The sequence below is a fragment of the Curcuma longa genome, chromosome 11 (assembly GCF_044706935.1).
Source record: "Curcuma longa cultivar G26 ecotype Majalengka, Jawa Barat chromosome 11, ITB_CL_G26_1.1, whole genome shotgun sequence".
NCBI classification, from domain to species: Eukaryota; Viridiplantae; Streptophyta; class Magnoliopsida; order Zingiberales; family Zingiberaceae; genus Curcuma; species Curcuma longa.
Window position 1 is genome coordinate 33,064,053 of NC_133871.1, and position 22,749 is coordinate 33,086,801.

Below are 22,749 nucleotides of genomic sequence, written 5' to 3' on the forward strand. Positions count from 1 at the left end.
GCCACCATTATCTTAAGAGCTATAATCCTATCTCTCTTTTTAACTATTCTTACTACTTCATCTTTTAGCGAATTATCTACAGTGATATCTACTCCATTTTTTGTTTTACTTTTTTTTGTATATCATAATTTAAAAACTGAATTCTCTATCATCTTTGTCTTCTCTCTTACCTATTTTATCTCTTGTACACACAGAATATTAATTCTTCTCCTCATTATCGTATCTACTCCCTCCGTAACTTTACTGATGAGCATTCATAGATTCCATATTCCAAATCTTAGATAACTAATTTTCCTATAATATTTATTCTTAGTCAATCTATGGTGTGAGAACTCTTGCTTATTTAACACTACATTCAAATTCTCATGAAGATGTGGTCCTTGTTGATATATTACAATCGGACCTTGCAACGCAAACTCTTTCATATTTAACACTATACTCGAGTTCTCATGGAGATGTAGTGGTTCTTGTTGAGACATTAGAGTCGGACCTTCCAACACCTTCCTTCTGGGGAACAACCTAGCATTAGTACAATAGTTTGATGGATCCACCTTCACAGGTTGGCGCAGATGATTCCCCATGTGATTTACTCCCTTCTAGATAGTGTTGGGGTGGGGGGGTGGGGGGGGGGGGGGGGGGGTCGTCAAGGTGCTAGAGAGTCGACGCTAGCTGACAACCTAACACACAACTCTCGTCCTTTTTCATTCGGGCTTGGGACCAACATTGGCGGGGTTTAGAGATTAGCCATTAACGATAGATTTGAATCTCATATATTTGTAATAAACATTGGCAGTACTTGACACTTTCGCTTGTTGCCTGATATGAGGTGATGCTAGATATGGATATACCAAATCCCAATGCACTTTTCCCTTGTCATACATGGATTCGAAAAGAAGACCAAATAAGTAAATTAATCCGTACAAAATATTTTTACTTATCTTAAAATTTATTACACATCCAACTTCTATGCATGTTACCAATTTAGAGAATTATAATGTTGGTGGTTGGTGGTTCAAACTAGGATGCAAATATGGATTAATATTAGGTAATTGATGTATGAAGTGAACAGTTTGAAAGGGCTTTTAGGATACTTGACCTTAAATTAAAATAACAGACTATACTGGGTGGTATATATGGACTGTATGCATATGACAATGTAGTGCACTGTAAAATGCCATTTATATAATGAAAATGATTACCATTATGATTGGTATGGCATTGTATGTGGGAGGTATTGGCATAAAACATTACCAAGAATGGCATGGAACCAATTTTATAAACATTATTTTTGTCCGAATGCTGGATTTAGAGAAGGAAAATTGAATTGTGCAGGTGAACTTTTACCAAGTGATGTGGACTTATCAAGACCTGTTATTTTTTTCCTAGAGTCGATATATTTTCAGGTTACAATCAGAATGAGTTAATCTTCTTTGTGGTTAATGCCCACACATGAGAGAAATTTAACTAAGATGAAATGAATTACTTAACTATAATATAGATTAAAGTCTTTTGCTCCGTAGTGGTACATATTCAAGTATCAAACAACCTAAACTTTGCAACTGACAGACGTGGAACATCGCGTCCATTTATGAAATTATTTGTTTTAATATTGCTTTCTTCAGCATAAAGTTTCAATCAAATTGTGGTTGATACCAGTATCTTTCAGATTCTCATGTTTATTTATGCATTAATGTCTACATATTGTGCACTTTCAATGATTGTCTAATTAGCCATCTGTTGCAGCAACTCATTTTAGCAGCAATTGATCTAGTAGATGCTAAGTCAAAGACAGGAGGATACATAGTATATTCAACTTGCTCCATGTTGGTTCATGAGGTTTGCAAAATATTAAGTGATCAATGAAATTGATGCTAATATCCAATATGTTGATTTTTTATTGTCTATTGTTCTTGTTGTAGAATGAAGCAATTATAGACTATGCACTAAAAAAGAGGGATGTAAAAGTTGTGCCTTGTGGTTTGGACTTTGGTCGCCCAGGGTATGACCTAATAATATTTACTTGACTAGTGTCTCATAGTCATTTACTATTCCTGATGAGTTTTTTTTTTCTCCCAACAGATTCATAAGGTTCAGGGAACACCGATTTCATCCATCCGTGGAGAAAACAAGGAGATTTTATCCACATGTAAATAACATGGAAGGTTTTTTTGTTGCTAAGGTATAATTTTCCTTTATGCATTGCAACTTACTAGCAATTTTCTTACGTTTGAGACTCCTGATACAGAGATTCAATCTCCTTCAATTTCAGTGACAAGAAATAAGATATATTTAAAATTTTTGTTAGTGAAAAAATAAAAGAAAATTGCAGAATGTCACAATTTCTTTGTTCTTTTTGCGACTAGGAAAAATGTTACTCGTTGCTACTCTCTGCATATCTGTTTGTAGGTTGTGCAGTTCATGATTCATAGTCATGCTATAAAATTGTTATCATTCTTAAAATGGTAAAATTCCTTTACTTTTCTTAATTAAAGTTTATGTACTATTTCTTTGATATTTAGGGAACTCTACGACTTGGTTTTGTCCTGTGCACAATTGAATATCACTAGACCTAGCCAACTCTCTTTCTTTGGTGCGTCTGACATATTTAACTTGTCTATCTTGTTATGCATGCAATTATGATTTGCTTTTCCTTAATGTGCACACTTGAATCTTAACCTAATTAATCAACTGTTAGCATTTCTTCACAAAAGAGTTTATCTATCCATGTCTTCTGTGGGGTCGGAAATATCAAACATCACTTTGTTGTTGTTCTTTATTGATTTTATGAAAGGGTTTGTGATAATTGTTAAAATATATGTTTCTGATTCTGGCACTTTCATTAATTCTACCTGCAGTTGAAAAAGCTAAGCAATTCCAAACCAGCAACCTCTCAACCTAATAAAGAGGCAGAAAGAAAAACTGAGGCAGCAGTTATTACCGGTGATAATGATTCTGAGATCCTGAATGGGAACCCAGAAGTACCAACGACTACACAAGCAATTAAGAAAAATAAGGAATCTAATACAAGTATTAAGAATGCTGGTAGACATGCAGGTAAGAAAATCAAACCCATAGGTGGTAAAAAGAATCATCAGAAAACACCACCTACATCTGTTGATCAGGCAAAGAAAAAACGGAAGTTTTCATCTAATGGAAAAAATGGGCCTCGGTAACTTTCTAATGAACTTGACATATTCACCTTGTCTTGTTAATACATCAAATGTTATTCTGGAGGTTTATGTTGATTGTTGACTGACAGGATTAAGAGAAGGAAGCCTCAGCAGAAGGGAGGCTTAGGCAACATTAAGGAAACATGAAGTTGTGGTGAATTCGAATGCTGAACTCTGCTGGTCAGGCACCAACAAATGCAGCATTTGGTCCAAGGTTTGTTTGGAACGAGGGATCTGTAATGATTGTGTAGATTAGCTATGTCTCTTATCGATAACCTTCAGTTGTAAGCTTTTTACTAATCTTTAATTGTAAGTTTTTATGAACTGTTTTAGAACAATGCAGAACCAGAACTATTGACTGTGGTTCTGTATACATGCTGTCATAATTTATGCTTTAATCATTACAATAGAAATGAGATGATTTATGTGCATTCAGTTTTATTTCCCATACAGATCAAGTCCAATTTTCCTGATTTGTCATACTGTATAGCTGAATTGGTCTGGATTATATTTTTGTTATTCTTATCCTTTGGGGTGTCGTCATAATCTCCTGCTCGAGTGGGATTAAAACTGAAATTAAAACCTCTGAAGGATTGATCATCTTATAATACATATGAAGCAATTGCTAATCCATGGTTGGAAGATGAGTATCAAAACCATAGTTTTATTTATTTAATTAAGCCATGTTATTGTCCCCCACTTCCACAGAAAACCAAAGAACTGGGCGCTGATAAGGTGTGCAAGACCTGTTGAGCTTCAAAGGTCCACACATTCCATGGCATCAACCAGCCGAAGAACTGCACCACCTATCAATCAGAAGGGTTCTGGTAACTATCTAGAATTTGATCTCTTTTAGTGACTGCTCTTCCCTGAAGCGATCTGTTGTATCAGGGGAGGGAGATTGTAGAGTTTTTCCATGTCATGAGGATGCGGTAGGCTTGATGTACGGCTGTCAAATTACTGTCATGCTGCCTTTTTGGTCTTATTTGTATTTGATGAAGGGATTATTTCTCCTGTTAAATTACTGAAAGTTTCACCCCCTCTGTCGATCACCTCGGAAGATTTGAATTTTGAAGTCCTTGCCTTTTCCTCTTCTTCTTTTGGATCATTGAAAGATATGGTTGCATGTATTGGTGTTGCAACCTATATATTAGGACCAAGGTCACTTTGAGATAGGGTTTAGGGCAAAAAGGTTCATTTGGCTCCTACTCCACAAATTTAGGGTTTAGGGTTTAGTCGTGATAATTTATGGTGGATTTCATCCAATAGTTTTAAGAGCTAAAAGGGTACATTATTTGGCTCCTCTTCCACAAGTTTCTGAAACGATCGTTCAAATTTCCATGGTGCGACTGTAGCAGTTTTAGCTGTCCAGATTGCACACTGATTACTTTTGTTGTTTATAGTTCGTTAACTGTCGGCAAACATAATTTCCTTTTTGTTTCAAGAGTAGTCCTCTACAATTAATCGAAACACATTTTTTTCTCCCTCTAAAATCTGACAAAGTAGTTTCCTTTGACATCTTTCTAGTTTAGTCTTAATCATGTGATCCTTGAATTAATTATTTTGTTTCTCATCATGCAGCTTGAATCAGATTATTTACTGTGGAGATGGACTTTCCTGGTATTTTCTTCTCTCCACGTTGACTATGCCTACTTTGTTTATTTGAAGTCTTCAAAGAGGACTTGTTCTCCAAGCAATCCTTATTCAAAGTCTTCAAAGAGGACTTGTTCTTCAAGCCATCATTATTCTCCTCTATATTCATATATTTAGATTGCCTTGGCATATAGCATCTGAGCTAGTGAAAAGTATCGACTTCAATCCATCCGCCTTCCTCCTTTCCGCTCTCTCTCAGCTCTGCTATTTAAGCTCGATTGATCGCCATTGATACAGCTTGATTGAGAGAACAAAGATGAAGAGTCATCATACTAAGAAGGATTCCGAATCATTGTGGTCACTCTTGGCCTCGAGTTTTCGGTCATTCTTTATGTCCGATGATGTTGGTGGAGCAAAACCACCGTCGGCCATGCCACCGCCGGTTGATAGCTGGTCGGAAGGCAGAATGATTGCCGCTGCTAAGCATTTCTCTAACAAAGTGAATTTAGGTTAATTTTTTTCTTTCTTTCTTGTGTGTGTGTGTGTTTGTTGGAAGTATGTGTTTTATGTATGGAAATCGGATTGGTTGAATACAATACTTTCAAAAATCTGTACCAGTTTTATAGAAATAAAGTCAACTTCTTACGTTTGATATATATGCGGTGGAAGTGTTTAGTCATCGTTGGGAAAATATGAATGGAAATGGATAAGCCATTAATCAGTTAGAATTTATCACGAGTCTCTATTGTATGCTAAGCCCGTGCGGCTTAGCTAGGAGCGTGTCACATGGCATGCCACTTGCCTTATATGCTTCTTGCCACATGTATGTCTATGATGATATCACATGTAGTCATCTCCTACTCACTAGTGTCCAATCCACCTCCTAACATTTGGACTCGAATGTGCCACTTTGCTACTGCAAGGTCCACTATGATTGGCTTGCTACTTCCCTCAAGTTGGGTGTCATGGTCAATATCTGACCCTTCATACACAAAGAGCCTTCACGTTTATTTATCTTAGGCCGAATGGTCATTATATTGAACTTATATAGCCTATCATTTACATAGTCTCTTCCTATAAACATTCCATATTTGGACATCACAACTCTGTCTGATTCAATAACATTGCAAAAATCATGCTTGCTTAGAAGTGATCCAGATACCAAATTCTTGCGAATATCTGAAACATACAGTACATTGTTCAAAGTGAGCTTCTTACTCGAGGTCATCTTTAGCACAATTTTTCCTTGACCCTTTATGCCTAAGATTGTTGAATTTCCCAAGAACAATTTGTCCCCATCTTTGACTTCAACAAAGTTATGGAGCAATTCTTTATTGCAGCAGACATGTTTGGTAGCACTGATATCGATCCACCATCATCGCGGGTTTAAACTTATCAGGTTCACTTCAGAGACCACGACAAAGAAGTGCATGTCTGATTCCTCATTTAGGTAGGCCTCCTGCTTCTTTTTTCATCTTTTTACACTCCGAAGATTTATGACCAATTCGGTCACAATTGTAGCACTTCTTAGAGAATTTCTTCTTTAAACTGCCTCCTCTAGGTCTTATCGTAGAAGACTTGGGATTCTTCCGTTTCAAGCTTTGATTATGCTCAACCACATTGGCTTTTATAGTAGCCTAAAAGAACAACTTTCTCTCTGAACTCTTATTGTATTTTTCAATTCAAAGTCTAACAATAAATTTCTCCGCATTCATCTCCTTCCGTATATGCTTTAGTTAGTTCTTGAAGTCCTTCCATCTGAAAGAGAACTTCTCAATGATCACTGCCTACTGAAAGGTTTCATTCAGCGTCATGTCTTCCGAGTGAATCTCTTGCAAGATTACTTGAAGCTCTTGGACTTGGTTGATCACCAACTTGGAGTCAACCATTTTATAGTCGAGAAAACGGCCAACAATGAACTTTTTGACCTCAGCATCTTCGATTTATATTTCTTGGCAAAGACTTTCACAGCTCCTTTGTCATTTTCTTCAAGCTGTACACATTGTACATACATCCACTATAGTGATGGTTTTCAAATCACTAATACCCTCAACATTCTTAAAAGGTTCCTCAGTCAAGATTCATGCTAGATTTAGCATGGTTAGATATAAGAATATCTTCTGTTATCACCACTTGAAGTTCAATTAGTGAACTTCTCTAGCTTTTCCCTAGGATTGATTGGGACATTTCTAATCGAGGCGGAGGAGACTAGCACATGTTGAACCTATTGCATCTCAACATCTTCTGTCGCCATCTCAACAGAATGAACCTATTTTAAGATTATTAGATCTCTATCCACAATCTACCGAAGGGACAGAGATTACTTAATTGTCAAGATGGCTTAAGTTGATTATCTCAAGCTGTCAACCAGCTGGTTGAATAGGTCAATCACCAACTTTATATATATATATATATATATATATATATATATATATAATATTTTTCTCTGCTGCGCGTCGCTTCGTCCGCTCCTCGTCCGCGACTGCCTACGTGGCTGGGAATTCCTCTCCGCGTCGCGTCCACCGTGGCAAACTGGCCGAAACAACGAGAATTCCTCTCCGCTTCCTCCGTGGCGACGAGCTTAAATTTTTCTCGCGGCGCCCAAATTTAAGAATCCCGTTCCCAAATTTTCCTTCCCCGCCCGATTCCCAGATCTGCGCCCGAGAACACCGAGGCCGAAGACGCTGCCCGATCTGCGCCTTCGTCCGCCGCGAGAAGACCGAGAAGACGCCGCCGCCTCCTTCGCCTTCGTCCGCCGCCCAATCTGCGCCAGCGGGCCGCCGGTGAAGGCGAAGACCATCGACAAGCTGCACTAGCTGCAGAAGAAGAGGTCGGCACCAACCACCCCCATCAAGGACGGCGCGCAGCAGGGCGATGCGGCCTTCGCCACCATCTCCGAGGAGGAGCGCCAGCTCCAATCCATCAGGTGAATATTAATTATCCACAACGGTTCCTGTTTAAAATATATCTTCATTATCCACAGAGGCTCGCCCAATATTGAAATGGATGAACACACCTTCCAAGTGAACAGAGAGAGGGCTGTTGATTACCTTAACTCTTTGGATAAGGTACTTTTGCTCCTTCCATGTATACCCAGTGTGCATGTCAAGTGTTTGATGTAGTTTCTCATAGAACCTAAGATATACATTTGAATGATATGTAAACTATTTTTTTTATGTACAAATAGGTATTTGTGAATGACCAATTCCTCAACTGGGATCCTGAGAATCGGATCAAAGTTCGAATTGTTTCTGCAAGGGCATATCACTCCCTGTTCATGCACAACATGTAAGTGAAAAATACTAATAAGAATGTTAAAGATGCTCTTCATTTCTACAGTGCTATATTTCTTGCGGACTTCGACGGGTATCCAGATAAGTCATTTGTAAACTATGTTGATCTCTGTTGATCGCCATTGACTTAATTCACTGCCTAATCCTGTTATTATTTTGGCAGGTTAATAGTCTAAAGTGTGACTGACTTGTTGGCATAAGGAAACATGAAAATGATCAATATCCAGAAAATAATAAAAATGTGAGTAAAATTCTTTGGATGCCACTTGTATTACTAGTTTGTCTCTGTTGGATCATTATTTGTACTTTGGTAAAATTCTTTACTGTACTTTGGTCTTTGTATAACAACAAACTAAAACATGTGATAATGATTCTGAGATCCTGAATGGGAACCCGGAAGTACCAACGACTACACAAGCAATTAAGAAAAATAAAGAATCTAATACAAGTATTAAGAATGCTGGTAGACATGCAGGTAAGAAAATCAAACCCATAGGTGGTAAAAAGAATCATCAGAAAACACCACCTACATCTGTTGATCAGGCAAAGAAAAAACGGAAGTTTTCATCCAATGGAAAAAATGGGCCTCGGTAACTTTCTAATGAACTTGACATATTCGCCTTGTCTTGTTAATAATACATCAAATGTTATTCTGGAGGTTTATGTTGATTGTTGACTGACAGGATTAAGAGAAGGAAGCCTCAGCAGAAGGGAGGCTTAGGCAACATTAAGCAAACATGAAGTTGTGGTGAATTCAGATATTGAACTCTGCTGGTCAGGCACCAACAAATGCAGCATTTGGTCCAAGGTTTGTTTGGAACGAGGGATCTGTAATGATTGTGTAGATTAGCTATAACTCTTATCGATGACCTTCAGTTGTAAGCTTTTTACTAATATTTAATTGTAAGTTTTTATGAACTGTTTTAGAACAATGCAGAACCATAACTATTGACTGTGGTTCTGTATACATGCTGTCATAATTCATGCTTTAATCATTACAATAGAAATGAGATGAATTATGGATTTATGTGCATTCGGTTTTATTTCCCATACAGATCAAGTCCTATTTTCCTGATTTGTCATACTGTATCGCTGAATTGGTCTGGATTATATTTTTGTTATTGTTATCCTTTGGGGTGTCGTCATAATCTCCTGCTCGAGTGGGATTAAAACTGAAATTAAAACCTCTGAAGTATGGACCATCTTATAATACATATGAAGCAATTGCTAATCCATGGTTGGAATTAATTAAGCCATGTTATAATTGTCCTCCACTTCCACAGAAAACCAAGGAACTGGGCGCTGATAAGGTGTGCAAGACCTGTTGAGCTTCAAAGGTCCACGCATTCCATGGCATCAACAAGCCAAAGAACTGCACCACCAATTGATCAGAAGGGTTCTGGTAACTATCTAGAATTTGATCTCTTTTAGTGACTTCTCTTCCCTGAAGCGATCTGTTGTATTAGGGGAGGGAGATTGTAGAGTTTTTCCATGTCATGAGGATGCGGTAGGCTTGATGTACGGCTGTCAAATTACTGTCATGCTGCCTTTTTGGTCTTATTTGTATTTGATGAAGGGATTATTTCTCCTGTTAAATTACTGAAAGTTTCACCCCCCTGTCGATCACCTCGGAAGATATGAATTTTGAAGTCCTCGCCTTTTCCTCTTCTTCTTTTGGATCATTGAAAGATATGGTTGCATGTATTGGTGTTGCAACCTATATATTAGGACAAGGTCACTTTGAGATAGGGTTTAGCGTAAAAAGGTTCATTTGGCTCCTATTCCACAAATTTAGGTTTTAGGGTTTAGTCGTGATAATTTATGGTGGATTTCATCCAATAGTTTTATTTTAAGAGCTAAAAGGGTACATTATTTGGCTCCTATTCCATAAGTTTCTGAAACGATCGTTCAAGTTTCCTTGGTGCAACTGTATCAGTTTTAGCTGTCCAGATTGCACACTGATTACTTTTGTTGTTTATAGTCCGTTAACTGTCGGCAAACATAATTTCCTTTTTGTTTCAAGAGTAGTCCTCTACAATTAATCGAAACACATTTTTTTCTCTAAAATCTGACAAAGTAGTTTCCTTTGACATCTTTCTAGTTTAGTCGTAATCATGTGATCCTTGAATTAATTATTTTGTTTCTCATCATGCAGCTTGAATCAGATTGTTTAGTGTGGAAATGGACTTTCCTGGTATTTACTTCTCTCCATGTTGACTTGACTATGCCTACTTTGTTTATTTGAAGTCTTCAAAGAGGACTTGTTCTCCAAGCAATCCTTATTCAAAGTCTTCAAAGAGGACTTGTTCTTCAAGCCATCATTATTCTCCTCTATATTCATATATTTAGATTGCCTTGGCATATAGCATCTGAGCTAGTGAAAAGTATTGGCTTCAATCCATCCGCCTTCCTCCTTTACGCTCTCTCTCAGCTCTGCTATTTAAGCTCGAGCGATCGCCATTGATACAGCTTGATTGAGAGAACAAAGATGAAGAGTCATCATAATAAGAAGGATTCCGAATCATTGTGGTCACTACTGGCCTCGAGTTTTTGGTCATTCTTTACGTCAGATGATGTTGGTGGAGCAAAACCACCGTCGGCCATGCCACCGCCGGTTGATAGCCGGTCGGAAGGCAGAATGATTGCCGCTGCTAAGCATTTCTCTAACAAAGTGAATTTAGGTTAATTTTTTTCTTTCTTTCTTGTGTGTGTTTTATGTATGGAAACTTGGAAGCTTTGTAAGCTTTCTGTGTGGATCGGATTGGTTGAATACAATACTTTCAAAATTCTGTACCAGTTTTATAGAAATAAAGTCAACTTCTTACGTTTGATTTATATGCAGTGGAAGTGTTTAGTCATCGTTGGGAAAATATGAATGGAAATGGACAAGCCATTAATCAGTTAGAATTTATCACGAGTCTCTATTATATTGTATGCTAAGCCCGTGCGGCTTAGCTAGGAGCGTGTCACATGGCATGCCACTTGCCTTATATGCTTCTTGCCACATGTATGTCCCTGGGACAATGGTGCAACGGTAGGACATTCGGGTTGTAACTTAGGGATCCGCAGTTCGATCCCCAGCTACGGCGTATTTGCAGGAATTTTCCTCCAAATGGGGAACGCAATCAAAGGATGCTGGGCATCTGGATTGGCCGCCGTATGCGCTTCCCGATTTACCTTGGTGGTCGATGGGAAATTTCCGTGGGACCGGGCCGACCACCACCAGAGATGTAACTACTGGAATTATCATTTCTTGCCACATGTATGTCTATGATGATATCACATGTAGTCATCTCCTACTCACTAGTGTCCAATCCACCTAACATTTGGACTCGAATGTGCCACTTTGCTACTGCAAGGTCCACTGACTGGCTTGCTACTTCCCTCAAGTTGGGTGTCATGGTCAATATCCGACCCTTCATACACAAAGAGCCTTCACGTTTATTTATCTTAGGCCGAATGACCATTATATTGAACTTAAATAGCCTATCATTTACATAGTCTCTTCCTATAAATATTCCATATTTGGACATCACAACTCTGTCTGATTCAATAACATTGTGAAAATCATGCTTGCTTAGAAGTGATCCAGATACCAAATTCTTGCGAATATCTGAAACATATAGTACATTGTTCAAAGTGAGCTTCTTACTCGAGGTCATCTTTAGCACAATTTTTCCTTGACCCTTTATGCTTGAGATTGTTGAATTTCCCAAGAACAATTTGTCCCCATCTTTGACTTCAACAAAGTTATGAAGCAATTCCTTATTGCAGCAGACATGTTTGGTAGCACTGATATCGATCCACCATCATCATGGGTTTAAACTTATCAGGTTCACTTCAGAGACCACGACAAAGAAGTTCATGTCTGATTCCTCATTTAGGTAGGTCTCCTGCTTCTTTTTTCATCTTTTTACACTCCGAAGATTTATGACCAATTCGGTCACAATTGTAGTATTTCCTAGAGAATTTCTTCTTTAAACTGCCTCCTCTAGGTCTTATCGTAGAAGATTTGGGATTCTTCCGTTTCAAGCTTTGATTATGCTCAACCACATTGGCTTTTATAGTAGCCTAAAAGAACAACTTTCTCTCTGAACTCTTATTGTATTTCTCAATTCAAAGTCTAACAATAAATTTCTCCGCATTCATCTCCTTCCGTATATGCTTTAGTTAGTTCTTGAAGTCCTTCCATCTGAAAGAGAACTTCTCAATGATCACTGCCTACTGAAAGGTTTCATTCAGCGTCATGTCTTCTGAGTGAATCTCTTGCAAGATTACTTGAAGCTCTTGGACTTGGTTGATCACCAACTTGGAGTCAACCATTTTATAGTCGAGAAAACAGCCAATAATGAACTTTTTGACCTCAGCATCTTCGATTTATATTTCTTGGCAAAGACTTTCACAGCTCCTTTGTCATTTTCTTCAAGCTGTACACATCGTACATGCATCCACTATAGTGATGGTTTTCAAATCACTAATACCCTCAACATTCTTAAAAGGTTCCTCAGTCAAGATTCATGCTAGATTTAGAATATCTTCTGTTATCACCACTTGAAGTTCAATTAGTGAACTTCTCTAGCTTTTCCCTAGGATTGATTGGGACATTTCTAATCGAGGCGGAGGAGATTAGCACATGTTGAACCTATTGCATCTCAACATCTTCTGTCGCCATCTCAACAGAATGAATCTATTTTAAGATTATTAGATCTCTATCCACAATCTACCGAAGGGACAGAGATTACTTAATTGTCAAGATGGCTTAAGTTGATTATCTCAAGCTGTCAACCTGGTTGAATAGGTCAATCACCAACTTTATATATATATATATATATAAGACTCTTAATGAATATATTCGTGAACCTTTAAATGAACATGTTCGCGAGTTCACGAACTAAATACTGTTAAACTCGAGCTCGAAATCAGGCTCAAGCTCGGCTCGTTAACTTAATCGAACGAATTCAAATGAACTTTTTTTTGAATTGAGATTCGAATAGCTCACAAGTAGCTTGGCTCGTTTACACCCCTAGTTTTTTTCATCAACTGCCAAATATCTGATCTTGCTTGGACTTCTCACTCACTTCCAAGTTTAGGTCAACCTTGATTTGTTTGGACTTTATACTCAACTTGATCAATCATGATCAAGTCATTTGGCTAAATCTCTTTAATCATATTAGTCAAATCAAATCATCAAAATTTTGGAGGTTGATTGCATTAACACTATTTGAGAAAAAAGTGGGATCATTGAAGCAAAATGCTTAGCACTTCTTATAGAATCAGACATATTCATGGTCACGAACGAATACACCCATGAGAATTGAGCTATATTAGAGAGAGTCCTGAGTGAAATATGTTCCTATTTACACAAACAATAGAATAATTCAAAGACATCACATCTACCGATCAACCAATAATAATAAATAGATTTTTATAAGAAAAGGTCCAGTCAACCAATAACCATCCTAATCATTCTTTTTCATCAACAAGAACATTTATTTTATTTTATTTATAAGCTAGTCGAAACAGTTGAAAAAAATAAAATTTCATTTTTTTCAATCATCTTTTGTTGAATAATATAATAATATAATATAATAATTTTTTAATTATATATATAATTTATTATATTTTTAATAATAATATATAATTTATTATATTATGTAACGACCCGGCCCCTCGGCCCCTTGGGCGGCCCAACTAGCGGCCCAATTGGCGGCCCAATCGGCGGTCCCTTGGGCGGCCCAAATAGCGGCCCCTTGGCGACCCCTATGTCGTCAATCGACGACCCTCGGCCGTGTCGTTACTCACTAGGACTTTCCACCCCTGGCCAGTAGATTTTTGCCTCCCCAAGATTCGAACTCTAGACCTCCAGGATAAGTACTAGAGTTTATGAATCCTGGTAGCCAAGTGAGCACTTCTCACTTGGCTACCAGGATTCATAAACTCTAGTACTTAACTTGGAGGTCTAGAGTTCGAATCCTGGGGAAGGCAAAAATCCACTGGCCAGGGGTGGAAAGACCTAGTGAGTAACGGCACGGCCAAGGGTCGTCGGTTGACGACATAAGGGGTCGCCAGTTGGGCCGCCCAAGGGACCGCCAAGGGGCCGCCAGTTGGGCCGCCCAAGGGGCCGGGTCGTTACATATTAAATTTAAGTCCACCCAAATATTAATTTCTAGATAGGTCGCTGATTTGTATTAGTGGTCTGATTAATATGTTTTGTTGCTTTTCGATCAAAAGAGACGATCTCAAATTATCATACGTTTAACAAACGTTCAATGACGTTTTCTTTTAATCTAACTTAACATTTAAATTTCATATTTCATGTTAAAATATGACCTATTTATTGATTAAATCATATTATCATTTATTTTGAAATGAGTATTATTATTATTATTATTTTCATTTCTATTTAGCACGGTGAGACCAATATTATTGTTGTTGCACCCTCTAATTAGTGTGGTTGTCGACCCTAAGGTCAAATAGCTTAGTATAATTGGCCTATCAATACACCTAGTTTTATCGTATCTACCTTATACTAAATCATCAGGTTCGACATCTTATAATCAATTCGTCTGACTCGCCAAATTTGACCCGACCAATAGATCCAATAAACTTAATCTATCAAACTATATATTAGTCTAATTGACTCATCTATTTACTTAGCCCTTCAAATTTGATCCAACCAAATTGTTTAGCTCCTAACAACTAGTTTACTAATTTATTAATCTTTTATTTAAATTTTAAAAAGATAATTTTTTATTAAATATTTATATTTTATAAAGATGAAATAATTTCCTTTCAAATAGATCATTTAAATAATTATTTTTAAAACATCTAAACTCATGAGGCTACAATCAATTCATTTTTCATATAATCAAGTCTTACTATACCATGTCTAATTCACGCGCGTTTCAATGTTGCGTAAAGTTGGTGCCACACATTCGAATCGCGAAAATAATCTCTTATAATATAAGATAAAATTATGTATAACAAATTTAATATGATCATATCTTTCGTCGAGACTCTATTTAGCAAAAGATTCAGACATCTGTCCTTTTTTTTAAAATCTTATTCATCTTCCAAATAGCCAAGTGCATTTAGATTTGCTATGTTTATTTGACTTCAATCAGTTTGACATCTTCCACAGTCCAAAATCCAGAGACGAGTAAAGCCATTTGTTTATGCTGACCGCGTCCCTCTGTTTACTTTCTCTACACGCTTTTGGAAATTTCCTCCTGAGTCTCGAACAGAGCTTGATGCCCAAGCAACTGCACTAAAGCATTCCTGCTCCTCTATAAGGAGAGGAAGAGGAGAGTCTCTGCACAAACAATTCAACAACAGACCTACAATCTCTGCCAATCAAACCTGAAGTATATTAAGCTCACTTGTTCACCTCAAGTGAATAGAATAGTGATGGAGAGCGACAAGAACAGGAGATCATTGTGGTTTCGGTTGGCCTCGTGGTTCCGAGGCCTCTCTCGTGGCAATGCTAACGGAGCAAAACGGCCAACGACCGTGAGACCTAAAGTCCGGCCACCGGAGGAAGATATGGTTGTGGCTACTAAACATTTCGCCAACAAAGTAAATTTAGGTTGACTATTTCTTTGTTTTTGTTCTTGTGTACTGTAATTAACGTGAATACATAGAAATTGTCATCCATGAAGGTTGTAAGCTGAAGTGGTTCATATATATACTTAACTACTAGTTGAAAGTGTTTTATCTTATGGAAATATTTTGAGATAGAGGGTTCAAAGTATGTATTGATTTAAAGGTTATTATTATTATTATTTACTCTTAGAACAAGTATGGATGTGTTGAAATATTTATGAAGGTTCCAGTAATTATCGTGGATGGTCAAGTCGGATTAAATTAGAGACGAAATTGACGTCTAAGACTGAGTTGAAGATGAGGTCGACATCTACGATCGAGTTGGAGATGAAGTTGGTGCGCAACTGTAGTCAAGTTGAAAACGAGATCGGCGTCTACAACCAAGTTAGAGATGAGGTCGATGTTTGTGGCTAAGTTGGAGATGAGATTGACAACTATGACCAAGTTGTGGCAGCCGACTTGTCCCTAGACTAACCTAACTTCTTGGGATGCGTTCACTAAGCTAGTTCGACTAGACTCGGGTCCCTTTTAAATCTAATTTGCTATCTTTTGGACACGTCTAATTTACCTTGACTTTGACCGACAACTTAGTTTGATTTTAATCCCCACTAACCAATGAGAGTTGCTGTAGGTTTCTGCTATATCAATGACTATTAATTATTATAAAAAATTTTAATTAATATTTTTTTTAGTTTTAAATTTAAGAAAGTAAATTTAAAGGAACAGTCTATTTGTTAGACATTTTTTATTTTATAATAATAGAGTATTTCAAATTCATAAATTTATTATACTGTAATCCCAATGTCTCTTAAGCTTAAAATATTGTTATCATTTTACTATTTAATACCCATCATATTATTGTTATTTTCAATAAATTAGAAATATATTAATGAATACAGTATATATATATATATATATATATATAAAGCACTTGCATTACAACTTCCACTCTGATCTAATTTGGTCCGAAGATGCTTCTATATCATTTCTGCTTAATTTCCAGTATATTTCTACCACATCAAAATCCTAAACATCTTAGTCTTGACTTTCAATTCCATCCAATATTAGGTTCATCACCTCGGCACTTTAGCACTTTAGACTTGAATGAGAGACTAATGATACCCTTAGTAATGGCCTCTCTCTACGTCAATAGACTATGCCTACGCGACTTCTATACACTAGCATTTCATGTTCCATGATCGAACTCAAGTGGTCCGGTCAACCTCTAGAGCAAGATTAGTACATCAAAATCTATAGGCTAACCTTTCGAGTTGCGTTAACACATCTACATCTGTAGGTAGACCTTTCAAGCTAAGTCTTTCTAAGCTTCTCGAGCCCCCTAATCCAAGCTCCTCAAGCTCTCTAATCCGAGCTTCCAAAATTCCCCTCTAAGATAGTCTCTTTGAGCTCCATGAATCATCTCTATAGGTCTTTTTGAATCTAGAAATACTAAGATAGATCATTATGCAAGGATATGATGTTTGGATTTATGGTATGAGTTATTTTCTCTTTTTCTCTTTGTTTTTGATCGTTTTCATCATTAGTTGTTATTCCTCTAGTGACCTAAATATCAAAGGATTTTATTAGACAATTTCAACATCCTTTAATGCTTGTTCTTATGTGCACATGCCAGCGTTCAATATTTTTTGAACATAATTAATGAATAAAATTTTTAAAAAAATGAAATTCATAAATAATGGATGTTAATATTAAATGAATATAATTATGTGTTAATAAAAAACAAAATATTAATATAATTTTATTTAAAAGGTTCTATACCTTTTGTCCACGTCGGACGCGTAAAGGCGGTGACCGCGTACGATTTCCCGAGTGGGGGAAAAAGAATCCATTCCCTGATGCGATCGACCGGGGGCAGTTCAGTACAAGGCGGTGACCGCACCGGATATCATCCAATCTACACCTCGCACGTGGATAAATTTAGTTCGTCCGATTACTCCAGACAGTCAATCGAACGGCTTTCCCATGTCTTATTCCGGCTTCTAGAGTCTTCTTCTAACCTAAGAGGACGGGAGGATGCAAGGTGCCATTGATCCCCAATTAATCACCGATCGATTCCTTAACCCGAGGAAGGTTATTTTACCACCCCCATTTTTAGCCTTTAAATAAAGGGTTGAAGAAGGTTTGAACACCGGAGGAGCAAGCGACGCTGCAGAGAGCGGGACGAGGGGAAAGCAGAGGGCGCGATACGCTGCCGTCTGGCCATCCCGGATCGCGGTCGGTCGGCATGGCGATGTAGGCCGACCGATCTTTGCGGCGAGAGCTACGCCACCGGTGAGTTGCTTCTTCCCTGCCGATCGTGGTGCGGTGCACCCCTTCATCGCTGCTCTAGACTTCTGCTTGAGGTTAAGTCGCGCGGTCGTTCCAGATCTCGCTTGCTTCGCCTGATCTGTGCGAGCTTTGGTTTTTTTTTCTTTTTGTTTCTTTTGGTGGAACTGTGGGGATATGGAAGGGTTGGCTTGATTTTGGTTAGAATGCTTGGGGTTTGATCTCATTTGGCTTGGTAGGTTGTTGCCTAGATCACAGTGTTTTATCATCTTAAATTTTCTGGGCACTTTACGAGACGAAAGTTCTGGATTTGCTGCCAAACGCAATAAGGGGTAAGTATGAACATAGCGCTTCCTTATTTTTTTTGGGCTTGATAATTTTTTTTTTCGATTTTTTTTCTTTGGCGTCAAAATGGTAGAGAATCCTTGCCTTTTTTTCGTTGTGTTTTGATGATCTCTTTGGAGTCCTCTGTTGAAACATTTTCGCTAATTTCATGAAATTAGTTGATAGCCTTTACGCTTGATGTGATCTTTTAGCAAATTCGTCGTGGGCGTTTGGACATTTGATATGTTTAGTTTCAGATGTATCACCATTTGGAGAACGGAGAGAACTTTTGGCCACTGTTTTTCTTGGGGATATTAGTTTTACAACTTGCCAGTAACAATAACTTCTGCCTGTCTGATATTCCAGCTTGTTAACGCATCGTTTGCCTCCTTTTCTTTGCTCTCGCAATCAACAACTGCTGTTTTTTTTGGTGGTTTTCATGACACGCCAATTCTTATCTATATTTTGTTCGAACATTTTAGTAATCATTCTCCATGAAGCTTTGTCGTATATGGCTTTCTTATGGTTCCTGAACGCGTGCTATTCTTTCTTTTGCCATTCGTTATTTATTTGACTTGTAATATAGTTCGCCATTTACCTGAACTCTTAATGTCATTGATCGCAAACTGCTGTAGTTCGTTCTATTTTGTTATAACCCTAATATTGCATTTGGCAGATTTCGTTAGCCTAATGTCCAATGCGATGGCCTTTCCAACTTAGTGCCGGTTGTTCTACCTAGTCTTCTATTGTTATGCATTTCTAAATGTGAAGGTTTCTTGGTCCGGTGCAACCTTCTCTCTTAATGAACGAACCTGAATCATATCTCCTTCTCTCTACTACCGCGTCAGCCTTTGTGTTTGGCGTGTGCTCAAGGGAGAAGAGGAGAAAGAAAGACATTTTCTTTGCTATATCCTCTGTGTTCAACAAAAGCAAGTCCTTTTTATCCCATGCCCCCTAACTCGGACTGTCCCAGTAAGGCCCAGATGGCTGTTTCAGTTTTCAATCGTTCAATCAGCAGCGATCACCATGGTAGCAATCAAAGTGAAGGAAAGCCAGGTGGCCGGAGACGGGTGTTTGTCCAAACTGAAACTGGCTGTGTGTTGGGTATTGAACTTGATCGTGGAGATAATGTTCATACTGTAAAAAGAAGATTGCAAATTGCTCTCAATGTGCCTACTGAAGAGAGCTCACTTACAGTTGGTGATCTTGTGCTAAAAAATGACCTTAGTGCTGTCCGGAATGATTCTCCTTTACTTCTTACAAGGAATGCACTGCACAGAAGCTCTTCCACTCCGTGCCTCTCCCCTACGGGAAAGGACATCCAACAACGAGATCGAAGTGGTCCAATTGAAATCTTAGTGTGCTGCCGCTGCTCTCAAACAAAGCAGCTGGTCAAGGATGTTGTGAAGGCTATTAAAGTTGGAGTTGATCCAATACCTGTTCATAGTGGTCTTGGCGGTGCTTATTACTTCAGGAATATTAAAGGAGAGAGTGTTGCTATTGTAAAGCCTACTGATGAAGAACCATTTGCACCAAATAATCCTAAAGGTTTCGCTGGTAAGGCACTTGGACTTCCGGGATTGAAGAGATCAGTGCGGGTTGGTGAGACTGGATTCAGAGAAGTTGCTGCATATCTTCTTGATTATGATCATTTTGCCAATGTTCCCCCAACTGTCCTTGTCAAGATCACTCATTCTGTTTTCAATGTGAATGAAGGTATTAACTACAGCGCCAGTGGAAAAGCTACTGAGAGGAAGCATAGAGCTGTAAGCAAGATAGCATCCTTTCAGCAGTTCATTAAGCATGACTTTGATGCTAGTGACCATGGTACCTCCAGTTTCTCCGTTGCGGCTGTACACAGGATAGGTATACTTGATATTAGAATTTTCAATACTGACAGGCATGCTGGAAATCTTTTGGTGAAGAAATGGCAATCAGCTACTGGAAGATTTGGGGATCAGACAGAACTTATTCCAATTGATCATGGTCTTTGCTTGCCAGAAAGTTTGGAAGATCCTTATTTTGAATGGATCCACTGGCCACAGGCATCAATTCCTTTCTCTGAGGATGAGCTCGAGTATATTGCTAACCTTGATCCGGTGAAAGATTCTGAGATGCTTCGGATGGAGTTACCTATGATCCGTGAAGCATGTCTTAGAGTTTTGATCCTGTCAACTATTTTTCTCAAGGAAGCAGCTGGTTTTGGGCTTTGCCTAGCAGAGATTGGTGAGATGATGAGCAGGGAATTCAAGGGAATGGAAGAAGAGCCAAGTGAACTAGAAGTTGTGTGCATAGAGGCGAAACAGCTGATAGCAGAAAGAGCTGTTTTTTCTCCAGTTATCAACCCACAGGATGATGATGCAATTCAATTTGACATTGACTATGAGGAAGTTGACACACTAACTCCGAAATCACCATCATTTTGCTATTTTGGAGCAAAGGGAAAAATATCCAAAAACCCACTTTCACGATTACAGGAGAGCTTAGAGGAGCAGGAAGATGAGGATAACGGAGAGAGCAGAGTGGAGGAAAGTTGCCTGCCTACATATGAATGGCCTCGACAAGTTCCAGGTCTGTCTGCTTCTCTTAAAGACCTAAGCCTTGCTAGAAAGAACCAGCATTGTCCAAGAGCTAGCTATTCTACTAGTAGATTTAATAACAGTGGTGGTGCCAGTAAGCTGCAGGGTGGTAATAGTAGAAGTGCAAATGAACCGTCGTTGCCTGTGAGTGTTAGCTTTGTGAAACTTGCCGACATGGGGGAAGATGAGTGGTCTGCATTTCTTGAGAAATTTCAGGAGTTGCTTCAATATGCATTCCGTAGTCGGAAAAGTGGTTGCACTGGCCAGAGACAGAAGAAGAGGTTGGGCACTTCTTGCCAGTTTTGAGTAGAAGACAGGGTTTCTAAGAGTCGAGAGGCTGTTGAGGTCCAGTTGTTTGTTAGCCCTTTTTCTTTGTAGGTGTAGTAAACAGTGAAGCAGTTTTTTTTAGAATAAGAACATTGTGGTTACCACAAGACTGGTGGTCAAAGGCTGTGTTGGAGGTGTGCGGCTTTACCATCTCTGTATATATCCTTTTTATGCTTGTTTAAAGCTCTGTTACATGATGGCGTTATGATGGCCAGTTGTATGCTGTATGTTTCATGAGATGCTGGACAGGAATATTATTTTAAAAAATAACTATGTAAATGCTGTATTCTGCTGTTGCTTTAATGTGTTACTTTTGTTGGCATTATGAAGCAGTCGGGAATGATTTTTGTTGACTGTTTCTGATGCTTTAGATTAATATTTTGCATCTTAGCTGCTTTGCTCCCATTTTTCCATTCTCCAGTTTTGTTTCATTGGATATGGAAGCTGCTACTAAGGTATGTGCGACTGATATCTGTTTACAGTTACAAAGTTACGAATCAAGGCTATTACTGCCCTGTTTATCATTTTGCAGGGGGATTATGGAAGAGCGGTTTATGTTTATACAAACGATGATATTTCCTAAATGACCTGCAAAAGGATTCAATAATTTTGCAAAAGAAAGAATTCCTAGTTTGGAATTAATTTCAAAGATAATTCACATTCAGGTACATCTCCTTGCCATCTATTTTGCATTGTCTATTTATCTGGTGAGGATTCTCTCTTATTAGCTTTTTATCTTCTTTATGGGGTATCTCTAACCTTAGTTTGTCGTGGAATTACCAAGTGAAACTGTTAACACATTAAGACATTTGCCTTGATTGTTTCTGGCTATCGTTTACATCTTGTTTCAGTTGCTGTACAAAGTATCATACTTGTCCCAAGTTATTGAGAATTTTGTCATTGCATGATAATTTGAATATTCTAGCCCCTAGATACATGTTCTGGCTTTCATTAGACGAGAATTCCAAATCCCAAGATTATTTTATTAAACATAAGATACATCGTTCAGTGTTTTATTTGCCTTTCGAAACAGATCAATGTTGAAACAGTCAAACCTTGGTTAATCAGTACTAACCGAGCACTCCAGATTAAAACAAAAATCCCTGTCCCTGTCAAAAGATTTGCTAACCTTTAGTTTTCTTCAACCAAACTTGATGTTTAAGTAGGAAGCAAGGCACCAGGCCACCACCACCACAGCCCTAAAGAGTGAAAACCCACCTTCCCCACCTCCCCGGTCGGTTGTTATTCCCTTCGTCATGTGTACCGTGACTCCATCCTACTAGTCTTTTGCCCATCTCACTCATAATTAGATGCTGCCACTAAAAAGGTACTGACCCTAATGGACAGGTGCACGGTCTCAAATCCCAGTATTAAATGTAAATTATCTCTCTCCAACTTCAAGGAGAAAAGATAAGATATTTCCACGGAATGATAGAAGCATGGTGCCTTGTTTCATGTCGCATGTTCCTCATCAGCTTTCTTACGGCCATGTGTTGGCAAGATCGTGGCATGGGGCAAGTCTTGGTTGTTGGGAACACCGAAAAAGAGTTAAAGAGGAATCCCAAGATAGTACCG

The 22,749-nt window shown here is 38.3% G+C and overlaps 2 protein-coding genes across 2 annotated transcripts in view; both read left to right on the top strand.

Annotated features, from left to right (window-relative positions):
• Positions 1–3,453, top strand: part of LOC141837602 (26S rRNA (cytosine-C(5))-methyltransferase NOP2B-like) — a 13,559-nt gene extending 10,106 nt beyond the window's left edge. Inside the window, exons 11-15 of the mRNA XM_074724980.1 lie at positions 1,744–1,836; positions 1,920–1,999; positions 2,080–2,179; positions 2,856–3,169; positions 3,260–3,453. Of these exons, the coding sequence (XP_074581081.1) occupies positions 1,744–1,836; positions 1,920–1,999; positions 2,080–2,179; positions 2,856–3,169; positions 3,260–3,317 (645 nt within the window). The 3' untranslated portion in view covers positions 3,318–3,453. The remainder of the gene's footprint in view (positions 1–1,743; positions 1,837–1,919; positions 2,000–2,079; positions 2,180–2,855; positions 3,170–3,259) is intronic.
• Positions 3,454–17,798: 14,345 nt separating this feature from the next.
• On the top strand, positions 17,799–21,477 carry LOC141838977 (phosphatidylinositol 4-kinase gamma 6-like). Its single transcript, XM_074726613.1, has 2 exons — positions 17,799–17,950; positions 18,945–21,477. Exon 2 carries the CDS (start codon positions 19,216–19,218, stop codon positions 21,151–21,153), a length of 1,938 nt encoding a protein of 645 aa, XP_074582714.1. The 5' UTR covers positions 17,799–17,950; positions 18,945–19,215; the 3' UTR covers positions 21,154–21,477.
• Positions 21,478–22,749: the final 1,272 nt, after the last annotated feature.

Bases quoted from the DNA above. Each gene is read 5' to 3' on its own strand.
- LOC141838977 (XM_074726613.1), top strand. From the start codon at position 19,216: ATGCCCCCTAACTCGGACTGTCCCAGTAAGGCCCAGATGGCTGTTTCA.